General features: G+C 36.9%; 1 protein-coding gene across 2 annotated transcripts in view; it reads right to left on the bottom strand.

The window, feature by feature from the left end:
* DYNC2I1 (dynein 2 intermediate chain 1) overlaps nt 1–11005 on the bottom strand; it is a 30170-nt gene extending 19165 nt beyond the window's left edge. Inside the window, exons 1-7 of one of the 2 annotated variants that reach the window (XM_062567671.1) lie at nt 10952–11005; nt 6776–6829; nt 4996–5428; nt 4286–4338; nt 3388–3723; nt 2322–2389; nt 459–516 (exon numbers count right to left, since the gene is read on the bottom strand). In XM_062567671.1, coding sequence (XP_062423655.1) covers nt 459–516; nt 2322–2389; nt 3388–3723; nt 4286–4338; nt 4996–5428; nt 6776–6829; nt 10952–10966 — 1017 coding nt within the window. In that variant the 5' untranslated portion in view covers nt 10967–11005. The remainder of the gene's footprint in view (nt 1–458; nt 517–2321; nt 2390–3387; nt 3724–4285; nt 4339–4995; nt 5429–6775; nt 6830–10951) is intronic. The other variant, XM_062567672.1, reaches the window with a different exon arrangement.
* Between the last annotated feature and the right edge of the window lie 1447 nt (nt 11006–12452).

Genomic DNA, 12452 nt, shown 5'->3' with positions numbered 1-12452 from the left:
AAAAGAAAACTACAAAAGATGTCTCCATAAACATTTGATCAGAATCTACTTTCTCCCAGATCAGGTCCATAATACTGTAATATTCCAAGATATAATTTGGATTTTGAGAGATGGTTAAAAACTGTTCAAAATATGTTATACTACATTTTATTTGTCAGTTACTTATAGAAATAAATGATATGCTATAAATATATGTAGATGATTTGTTATATATCAGTCTAAACACTTACTGAGAATTCTTTTTTCAAGTATAAATGATACTGAAATAAAGTTGAATACATTAAATGGTTAGCAAATTTATAAACAAAATATCCATTTTGCAATGCTGTATCCTGAAAGCAAGGTTAAAAGACCAATATATCTTACCTTATTTTTGAATTATAGTATAATGCATACCGTAATTATTATTAAGCCTAAGAAAAACAATACATTCTAATATCCAAAACTTAAAATTTTACCACTTGTTTTGTGTCCTTTTTTTCTTTTCCATCATTTTTTCCTTTATCTTTTACACTCCTATCAAAAAACAGAACATCATTTTTATTGGTTAACTCAGAAGGAAGCACTATTTAGAAAATAAATAGTTGTTTCTTCCTGAAAAGATTTGAAATGTTGCAAAATGAAATATTTCTACAAATACATTTATAGACCTCTGTTTATGATATGAAATGATAATCAAGCAGCAAAGTGATTAATAAGCTAAAAATTACAAAAGAAAATAATACAATACCTATCACTGCATCAAAATTGAAGAAAAATTGAGGGGAAAAAAGCCTACTAATCCCAGAAATCTACTAGTTTTATTAACATCTGGAGCCAATAAAAGACAAGGATTGGGTTGGTGTAATGTACTTTAAAGCTCTACATTACAGATTGACACTCAATCCTGGTTCTTCACTCATGGATTATAATTATGAGAACAGTACAATCAGGCTCAGACAGAGAGGGAGAAAACTAAAAACCAGCTCTGCTCCCTAACAATCTATTCAGTTTCTTAAGCAGAGAATAGGGCTTCAAAAAAAGAGCGTTCTGACTTCCTAAGTAAGAAAGTGTTCATATATACTGCTGGAGGGACCGACAAACACAAAAACAAGTGAACAATAAAAGTAAATATTTGTCTGGATCCTCATATACCAGATCAAAATAACCTAATGTTAACATTAACTTGAGGTTGAATCAAAGTTTTGGGACATTCCAACAGGCCATATTGCTTTCCTTGCCATTCAGAAATAGCTAAATCCTTTCCTTTCCCATCTGTGCACAAGCAATGGCTCCCTCACAACGCCCCATCAGCAACAGCTACAAAATACAGCTTTCTGTATTTGTCACTGACTGAACTAACTGAGTGCTGCTGCTAGGAAGCACTCCAGCTGATGTATTCTGAAATATTTCATTTTTCTTTCCTCATACAAAAAAAGAGTTCCACAGTACTGACTACAACTAAACTGATTTGTTCAATGCTTAAGGACCAGTAGTTATACGTGGCAGACAGTGCTAGTGACCTCCCTATCTTTGTCAATGTCAACTCAGGCTAGCATGTTGTCCTTATATTTTGCCAGGAAGCTAAATTAGAACTTGGGAACAAGAATTCCGACTGACAATGAATTTAATGTTATAATTCAGAACGTTGCATAAGAATTTGACATATCTGAAGCATTCAGGAATAAAAAGATAATGAGAACACATATAGAACTTCTCTAAGAGATTTTGTATATACTAATGTGAAAATATCATCCTGAAATTTTACTCGTCCTACTGAGGATGACCTGGAGCTTTTCCACTTATGTACAACACCAAAGTTGCTAGATACATACATACTTTATATTTTAGCTGCTATTCTGGTTGGTACCTAAGTGTGGGTACTCAAGTTAAAGTAAACAAGGTAACAGTGTACATAGTTAATCATGGGCCTTATAAGCGTCCACAGGACTGCACAGTGAATTTTCAGGTAGCAGAACACAAAACTTCTGTCCATGAACATGCCTCTGTCTCCCAAATTAATGGAGATTGAGATATCTCTGTTCTGCAAGGACTGCAGAATGTCTTTTACTATCCAGGGAGAGAAAAAAATGTAACTGGATTAAGAATACATACATTTTAAAGAAATCATCTAAGACGTAAAACATATTTAATTATATGTATATTACATATATAGGGAGTTTTTATTTATACATATACATAATAATATGCAAATGCTTATAAAGAAAGGATGCCCATCCTAGGATGCAAAATGATTACTCCTGGATGATTTGGTGCTGACTGAATCTTCTCTATTAACAGATACTGTACAACATATGTTTACTTCAAATGTCTGAATGTACCTTATATGCTGATGGCTTGTTTCCCTTTCTTGCTGCTGAATCCCCTCCTGTTTTTTGTATTCATTGCTCTGTAAAAGAGGTCACAATATTAACGTGTCAGAAATGCTAGAGGAATTTCATATAGGAACATATGTCAGTAGTACTGGTACTAAAGAGTGAGAGGTTTCTAAGGTATTCATTTATTTCATTGATAAATACTGTGCTATTTTGTATAGGTCACTGACTGTAAGAGGAAGTTCTGTGTATGAACTAACACCAGAACAACCTCCTACTGAAACAGCCATGGTAAGCAAATAAACACCAGTAACAGATATGCCACACATAATATGAGCTTGTCTTGAAAATATTAAATGCTTGGGATTGAAGTTTGGCTATGCCTCTTTCAACATTGCACTTCTGAAAGGAAAGGAAGAGAAGGAATCTTGAATCTTTTCCTTTATTTACCTGAATCATTTTAATGCTTAATAACCACAGTAAAATCTGGCTGATAAGACACCATCCCATTATTATACTAGTAACAACAGTCAGAAAATACTCTGGACCCCTAGGAAACCGCTTGTCCACACTTAAATTGTTAGCCCAGTTGGCTAGTAATTGGCCTAATATTGTCATAGGCCAATGAAGACTTTCCAAATAACCCCCAAGTGTGACCAAAAAGCTAACAGGGACTAGGGACTGTGGACCATTTGGATGTGGCCAGCCTGTTTCAGAGAATAAAAGAGATTTTAACAGTTTGGACTGCAGTATTCCACATCAGTTAGTCCCAGTGACAGACAACAAATCTCAGGTATTTTTAATTCACAAGATAGGATCTGACTCAAATTCTAGAGCATAAAGATTTGTCTAAGTTTGGAAATGCACTCAGTTGGTGGCTCAAGTTAAAATTGCATTTCCCTATCCATAAACATCAGAAAAAGAAATGGAATTCTGCAAGAAAAGAATCAACAAAGATGCAGATATTCTAGAAGAGCTACTTCTGCAAATTTCCACGGACTATAAACCTTAAGCAAGCCGCTTTTACACAGTAAGTTATAAGGTATTGCTTTTAAGTCTTAGGAGAACTAACCTTAAGATCATATTTCTTTCTTCCACTTTCTTCACTTTTTACTCTTTCATTCATCTCTGCTGGTTGTCTTTCTCTGTCTCCATGGGAAGATCCCTCTTTAGATCTCTTTGATTTATGTTTTTCTTCATCTTCCTTTTCAAACAGTTTATGAAGTTTATGAACTCTCTCTTTTGAAAAACTCTCTTTTCCTGGATTAATAGAATGTTCTTTTTTTATTCTGTGTCTCTTTTCTCTCCCTTGATCTGCCTCTTCCTCTTTCTGTAACTTTTGTCCATGTTCACTTTCTTCACCTTTGTATACTAAATATTTGCCAGTGCTATTTTTGGTATAATTATCCTGGAACAAGAGGAAAAAAAATAAAGTTCTCCAAGATCATTTTATCTTAGAAATTCACCATTATAATGGTCAAAAATTGATAGATCTGTTAGGTTCATAAACTATCTGTCAGCACAGATCTTCTATCCCATTTTTTCATCACATATGATGGCCCAGCACCTTTCACTTGGGATGATGATACATCTTCTGGGACACTGTATACTTTACTACAGAAAATTCTTTGGATTTGGTATTCTTCAAGTAAATTTAATTCTTTGTTTACGAGGCACTCTATCACAAAACAGGATGTATACTTACAAATACCTTTCTAATAAACGCATAAATAACAGATGTAAAATTTTAACGAAGGTGTACAAAAATGAAGTGATTTGTTCGCTAGCCAATTTTTATTTAAAAAAAAAAAACATGAATAAAGTATCTGCTTGAAATAGAACTACTTGTAAGAAGCTTAGACTAAGCATATCTTGGATTATTTGGGAAGTGAAGCCTGATTGAATTTCTCCATTATTCTCCCATTTTATCTTCCTTTATAAAAACAATTCATTCCTTTTCCTTCTTTTACCTTCATTCCTTTATGTCTTCTTTCTTGTCCTTCAACTCTTTTTTTCTCTTCTTCTAGAAAATATATGTATAAATTAATACTTTATATTACAATCAAACTTTGTACATAACTAACAAGCCTGCAGAAAATAACACTTCAGTGAAATGGACCTTCTATCGTAAGAATTCTGTCTTGTATCTCATTCAATAAAATATTTACAAATACTAACCAGTTTATCATTTTTTAGGGTCTGGAATTACTGAAAATTAATAATAAAATAATATAACATTCAGCTGAAATTCACTTTCCAAAACTGATTATTCCTATTTCTTTACTGCAGGATCTCTCTGTTCTCAGTTGCCTTGGGTAATCATAAGCATAGTGATACATGCTATTAACTTCAACAATCACCCTGCAACTTTGTTTGATATTCAAAGGGATCCCTCAGTAGAGATTGGCTGGGCAGGAAGATACTTAACCTCTCTTCAAGACAAATGATTAACAAAAACTGTGAATGTCAACGCCTTTTTAAGAGAAGAAAAACCAGCATCAAAAATTCATAAAAGCACTAAAACAAAACTAAGTCACCGTGAGATTCTCTAAAGATATATGCTTCAGCAAGTTTGCTTGTCTTTATGCTGTCTGTATAGGTGAGATGTAGCTTCAGAACATTTCTGTCTAAATAGTAAATGAAATATTTAAAAGTACAACATCAATACAAAGCAACTTACCAAAATGATGCCTGCTTTCTCTTCTTCTGTGATGTTCTTTATCTCTTACTTCAAATGATTTCAGATTATTTTGCACGTGTATTTGCTTCATCTCATGCCTTTTATGCGTTTTCTCTTCTTCTCCCTCATTTTCCTGGTCTTTATCTTTTCTTACGATGTACCTTTCCTTCCCCAAACCTGATTCTCGAACTTTATCCTTGTAGCTCTCTCTGTCTCGTTCTTTGTGGTGTTCTTTTCCCCTTTCTCTCTCTCTCATCTTATCCCTGTCTCTTTCGCTAGATTTAAATCTCTCTCTTTCTCTTGTTCTTTCTTTGCTCTTCTCTCTGTCTTTGTGTTCATATTTATGAGCATCTGTGTCATGAACATTCTTTTCCCGCTGCAGTTTCTTTTCTCGGTGCTTTTTGTCTTCATTTTGACTATCTGACTGTGATGCCTGAAGTATAAAAAAAAATCTAATTCAGTAATCTATTTTGATATAGTATACTTATATGAAGAAATCCATTACTGGACTGTTAACTATAATTTTCTAAACTGTATTAAAATGCTGATACATCTCCATACTTAATTTGTATGTAAAATTACTAAAATTATACTTGTATTTATAGTAAAAGAACTAGTAAGTGAGATTCATAAGTTGCATTTTCAGTATATTTGAAAAAAAGGACTGTGCAACTGTGCATTCTGTTTAGTGCCCTCCAGTTCCTTTAGGACAGATCAGCTTTTACTTGAACAGAAAGCAGAATATAGCCCATAAAAGTTGGGAAAGAAAATTTTGGCCTAGATCTATTCAAGCTGCTATTATTTTAATTTTATTTAAGTCATAAGAGATTACATTTGAACCTTCCTGAAGTGAACAGTGAAATGCACACTGATTTCACTACATTCACAAGTTTGGCCATTTTTCTAATGCACAATAAACAGGATTTTCTTTTTTGATTATATCCATGCAGTAAAGTGAATTAAACCTTAGCCATCTGTTTCACAGAAATGAAAGCCCCATCATATTGCTTCTGTTGAAACTAAAACTTTTCAACTGTGATCTAATTGCTTTAGCCTACAAGGCAGTAGAGAAAATGTTACTGAAAGCCTAAAAATACAAAGTAATTCTTCTATAGCACTGCCAATAAGGCAGTGAGGAGCTATACAGAATAACTGATAAAAATCCAGAAAACAGATGAACAAGAAGGATGTCTGCAATTTATCAAAGCAGTAATGAAGATCTGCACAAGACACAGAAAGGGAGATACACATACTGGAAAACAGCTTTTAAAAATACATAATAAAAATGAATACATGGTGATGTTACTGACTAGAATCTGCATGCAAATTTGGCAAACAGATAATATAACTAACCAGGTTAAAGCAGCATGGCAAACATGATAGATGGTGCTAACAAATACAGTAAGTAATACATCATATATGTATAGCAAACTGAGTAAGTATATAAAAGGGGGAGCTATAACATGGATTTGGGTGGCCAACAAATCAGCCCCATGATGTGCAGAAATCTGTGCATTAATTTTACACTGAGCTGTGTAGCCGGACTAGGTTAAGCGGGCCAGTCTTCAGACATACTTGGATTAGACAGATTCCAGAACAATCAGCTGTGGCAAGGAAGTTAACAAATACATATTAAATCTGCATCTTTGAATACCAACAGTGCCAATCTTAGAAGTGTCTGGAGTACCACCAGTCAACCCACTCTTGTTTAGCCTGTCAATAAATTCCATTGCCTTAAGATAACTTACTATTGAAACTAATAAAAATAAAATAAAATTACCCTAAGATGTTTCTTAAGTTCTTCTGATTTCCAAGTATCTTCTTTAGTTCTTCTCTAGAAGAGCAGAAAAGACAGAAAGCAACTAAATAATGAATGTGCAGTGAGAAATAAATCCCTTGACAAACAGTTTTTATGAGGAAAGGATCAAGGTATATACGGTAAATACCACTGATATTTGTTATGTAAACATTAATTTGATTTAGTCTTACTGTGTGTACTTACAGTATACCTGATCTAATTGGATCTGGAAGAGGCCAGAAGCTCAGACTTCTACTGTATCATCCAGCTCTGTATACACATGGTAAACAGTTTTGAAGCCAGTGCCTGTGGCAGATGACACCAGAGCCCTTCAAGGCAGGTTCAAAACTGTTTGGTCTCCTAACAGTCACTCAACAATATTACAGATGGAACACATATGCACGTTCATGCCAAGCACAAATCCCCGAGCAGTCTACTTTGGAAAGGACCTATCAATATCATTCAGTTCAACCTCCTACTCAGATCAGGCCTAACTTCAAAGCAAGCCCTGGCCAGGGGCTTATTCAGGTGAGTTTTTAATATGTCTAAGGTTGGAGATTCCATGCCTCGTCTGGGCAACCCATCCCAGAGTTTGGTTACTTTCACTGTAAAAATGTTTTTCTTATACCCAGTCAGAATTTTACTTGCTGCTGCTTAGGGTCACTGTTCCCTGTCCTTTCACTGCACATCTTTGAAAATAATCTGGCTCCATCTTTTCTGTAGCTTCTCGTTATATAGTTGAAGACAGCAATTAGATGATCCTCTCTTAGTCCTCTTTTCTCTAGGCTGAAGGAACTCAGCTCCTTAGCCTTTTTCCCACATACACATCAGGAGCTCCAGCCCCCTAACCACCACAGTGTCCTTTATCTGGACACTCTTTTACACCCAGGGCCCTACAACTGGGCACAGTACTCCTAATAGGGCCTCACAAGTGCTGAACAGAGAGGAACGCACACTGCCGTATACCTGCTGGCTATGGTCTTGATACCGCACATACTCTGCGTGTGGTTAGCACTTGAGCACACCGCTGACTACGTTTGACTTGCTGCCGCCAGGGCACCAGATCCCTTTTCTGCAGAACCACCCAGTAACACTTCTGGCACTGCTGTCAATCAGTTGTCACTTAATGTTATATAAAGGTTCCAACTATATATGTAAGTTGACTGCCATATGAAATATCGGTAAGTAAAACTGAAGTAAAAAGGGAGAAATATAATGAAAATAATCAGAGCATACATGGAAATTGTTTCACTAGACTTCTCCCTAGTTAAATAGGCAGTTAAAGAGGTTATATTCCTTTAATCCTCATCTGCAAAGGTTACTGCTTGGCTGTTAGCTTAACTGCTAAAAAGAATTAAACCAAAATCATTCATATTATCTGAGAACACTAAAGAAAAATGAGGATTTTTAATCTATCAAATACTTTTAATTATTTCATTGAAGGATGATGATGATATTCAAGGGGATATGACCAGGTCATACTTATTCTCAAATTTAGGCTTGGTTAAAAGTTACCAAAGACTAACAAAACAATTGCTAACGAATATGATGAGCTGCACTGATGGGAAAAAATAAACATATGGTGCCCTTTTTTGTTAATTCATAATAGGAAACAGCATGTAAAAGCATGTTTTAGCTTTTTAATTATTCTGTATTGAAAAATTCTGGTCTTTTCAAACTTAGGTATTTATAGATCATCATTATGGACTGGTGGACTTTGGAGGAAATGGATCATAAGTACCAAGAAGCTAAATTCAGATTAAAAAAACAGTGACCTTTAAGACTGAAATTTTGATTTCTTCTGATCTTAAAAAAAAAAGACAAAAGGTACAAGTATTCACTACTGCAGAACCCCAGAGGAGAAACTAAAAGCAAAGATGGTAATTTTCCTGAGTGAAGTTTTGTCTAATTTTTTTTAATAAAGTCTATCAAAATCATCTACAGACCTTGTGTGGGAGGGTAAGCAGACGGAAAAGATAACAAGCAGACAAGATAGAAAATTAAACAAATAGAAGAGAGACCTTTTATAGAGCTTAAAGAAACTAAATACCTTTGAAATCACTGTTTCTCTGTCAGTAACTAAAAAAGCACCGTAAGAGTCATTTGTACACACAAGAAGATAATTTTAAATTACATATTTAAAATTAAACTTAGAAATTACCTTCAGCTCAAGCAATTCCAAATTCATCGAACAATAAAGAATAAAAAAATGATTTAAACTAAGTAATTACTACTGATATGCCAACAGGCTTTTTGAGAAAGTCATATCATTGTTCTGCAGGAAGCTGCTGGCTATATGTTTAAAAGCATTTTTTTTTAATTGATTAATCACCTTTTGAAATCTAGAGGTTCTATTCAATTCCGTTGAGTTCAACTTCTTTAGATAAAGAGAGCTTGTTATTATCTAATTCATAATCAAAAAGCAGGTGTGAGAGCTCGAGTTCTGCAAGTTCCAAACTTCTGAATGACATGAAATCAGTTTAACCCAGACAAAACTTCATTTGTTTAATATCTCAAATACATAATTATGTTTTGATATTTTTTTCCTTCATATGAGAACACAGAAGGACAAAACAGTGCTAGTATAACTAAAAAATGTAATTAAAGGTTGTATTTTTGCATTTTTATTGAACTTCAATTTTCACCCAAAAGCAACTGTAACAGCAGAAATTAAAATATTAATCAGCATTTTCTAAAACAGTTATTATATTAAGGATCTGAATAAACATAAGGTAAAATACATATATGCTTAAACAGCTTTACAACTTATCTTCTTAGCTTACAAAAATAAACGCTTAGCATAAAGCCTGCATTGATCTTCAAATTAATATGTATTAACAATGACCAACAAATCTGAGTATTTTTTGCTTAGAGAAGTTAAAAGTACAGCTATAAACTAACTTTAAAAGGATTTATCGAAGTTGCTCATTTGTCTGCTAATCTAAAATTTCTAATATATTCACTTAAATCCAGATTAGCAATTTAAACCACACTGAGGTTTAACTCAATCCATCCACCTGAGAGCACGAGGAGCTCGTCAGCTGATATGTCACTCCAAAAGAGCTATGACAATTTATAACATTTAAGAATCTGCCCTCTAAGCTAAAGGAGGTTAAGCACGTTGTGGTATGAAGTCAGCTGATGAGATGACCTTGCTACTTTAGATAAGCTCTTTAAGAGAGACTAAGCAATGTTTCTTTGCTTGTAAGATAGAAAGATTGGAGATTTTCAGAACTTCACTAGGTAAGGCCTTGAGCAACCTCAGTCAGCTATGGAGTTAGCCTTGCTTTGAGCAGCTTGGACGAGATGACCTCCAGAGGTCTCTTCCGACCTACTTCTACGATTGTAAAGGGGCATTTCTGTAGTCTTAAATCTATGGAAAGGTAATCTGTTCTTTACATATAAATATATATCTTTCTTATGTCTAATTATGGGTTGACTATTTGAGAGTCCTCCTAGATAACACAAGGTAAAGTTCTCACTTGCTGTAATAGAAGCAGCAAAAGCAGACTTTACAACGTAACCCATGTACGCTACCAGCTCTGGTTATTTACCAGTCTCATAACACACCCTTACACTGAAATGGTATCTGAATAATAATCCTTAAAGCATGGTCTTGATTAACATGCTGTATCATATACTTAGTCCAGCCACTATACTTTCTACTCATACATATGATTACAAATGAATTAACTCTGAAAGTCACAGCACAACAGTATTAAAATTTATGGCAAAGTGATTTGATACCTTTGTTTTTCAGAAGAGTATGTAATGGGAAAGTCGATGTTAACACGTTGATATATTTGGGGGGGGTTATTTTGCAGCACTGTACACTTTTTTAATAAAACAAAACTTAGGCTAAAGCTGAGCAGATTACTAATGATGCGATACCCACAGAAGGGGCAATTATTAAGGATACTCATCTAGAACACGAGGAATTAACACGTCTGGATGTTATCACAGAGCATCTCTTTTCTAGAAAGTTCTGCAGTGGCACCGAACAACTCCCCTCGGCGCGGGCACGCAGGCTTCCTCGATGCTGGTACTTGGCGGCGGCGGCGCCTCCCCTCCGCCAGGGCCGCAGCAGCGGGGCCTGCGCTGCGCTGCGCCGCGCCGCTCCCCGGGGCCCCGGGCGCTCCCCGCCGAGCCCTCCCTCACCTTGTCGGTCTCCATGGCGGGGGCGGGCGGGGCGCTACGCGCGGGCCCCGCCGGGCGCCATGTCCCGGCCGCTGCCCGGAGCGCGCAGCCAAGCGGCGCAGCCGCGTCCGAACTGCCTAGCAACAGGCGGCCAGGGCAGGCAGCCGCTCGGCCGAGCGATGGATCGGCTCCGGCTCGGGCCCCGGCCCCGGAAAGGGTGGGGCGCTGCCGCCGCAGAGGCTCGTGGGACAGGGCGCTCCCGGCGCTCCGCAGCGGCCGGTTCGATCCGGCTTGGTCCGGGGCGTGCGGCTCTGCCCGGGCGGGGAGCAGCAGCCGGGAGGGCCCGTCGGGCTGCGTCCTGCTGCCCGGCCGCGGGAGGGCCGCCTCCCGGCCCCGGGGCGCGGTGGTGCGCCGTGTCCGGGCGGTGACGGGGCCTGCGAGCCGGGGGTCTGCCCTCTCCCGGGTACCTTTTACGCACCTGCATTTTCCGGTTTAGTACTGGCTCTGCCTAGGCTAAGCGTACATGAAGCCCGGCCTAAAGCTGCCGCTTCCTTTCTAGTAAACCGACAGTCATGCGCCGTTATTACGGAGGGGGGAAAAGGGTAACAGGCCATAGACTGACCTAAGCTGTTCTAATCTGCGTTGCATGCAGATGTAAGGTAGAGGCATGTGTAAAGAATACTGCAGAAATAAATACATTAATAATCCCACAGTAACAGGTATCAGAGCTATTTCTGCAACATAGCAAATGGCAGCTTCCCAAGCACACATGCGAAGCAAACTTGAACGATGATACCCTGCGGGAAAGGTGTGTGCTGTTTACACAGTGAATGCTTACAACTTATTAACGTGCTGTGCAATTTAAAAAACTGTGAAAATTCCTCTAGGCCCTTTAGGTTTGTTGCCTATTTTTTTCCTGTTCGTCAGTAAAAATAATGTTTAACTGTATATCGGGGGAACTAAATTTATTGCTATTATTCAGTACTAATGTTTGTAGAAAACTGACCAATGGCGGAGGGGGAGGAGAAGTAATGGAGAAGCCACTCTTGCATTTGAGAAACAATTTTGCTCCAGTTAGTTTGACAGCAGTTGCATTACAACATAAAATAGTATAAAAGTTGTCTCACTGTCTGGAATATTAAATATTTTCTTTTATGTAGCAGAACAGCAAGTGGAAATTAAGAAAGCAATTCAGGAAGAAAAAAATTTTTTTTGGAAGAAACATTAACCATGAGTTATCTTTAAGGGCTAAATTACATCTACTAAATATAAACATTTATGGATACTAAACTATTTATAAACATTCTTATGAACAATTTAGCTGTCCTTGGCAGAGCAATAATAATCCATGAGAATTTTATCTTCCTTGAACAGATAAAAATGCATTTATAAGCCATCTTGGATTAACTCAAAGTGCTTTTAGGCCAAGATGATGACAGTGTTATGAATGCATGGAACTAGATATCTGCTTAGCAAAGGTTACTCAACAGAAATGCTGTCCTCCATATAAAGGCGGAAGGAC

This window comes from Rhea pennata, chromosome 2 (genome assembly GCF_028389875.1).
Source record: "Rhea pennata isolate bPtePen1 chromosome 2, bPtePen1.pri, whole genome shotgun sequence".
In the NCBI taxonomy this organism is placed as follows: Eukaryota; Metazoa; Chordata; class Aves; order Rheiformes; family Rheidae; genus Rhea; species Rhea pennata.
The sequence above is the reverse complement of the archived record's forward strand: the minus strand, read 5'-3'. Positions and strand labels throughout refer to the sequence as shown.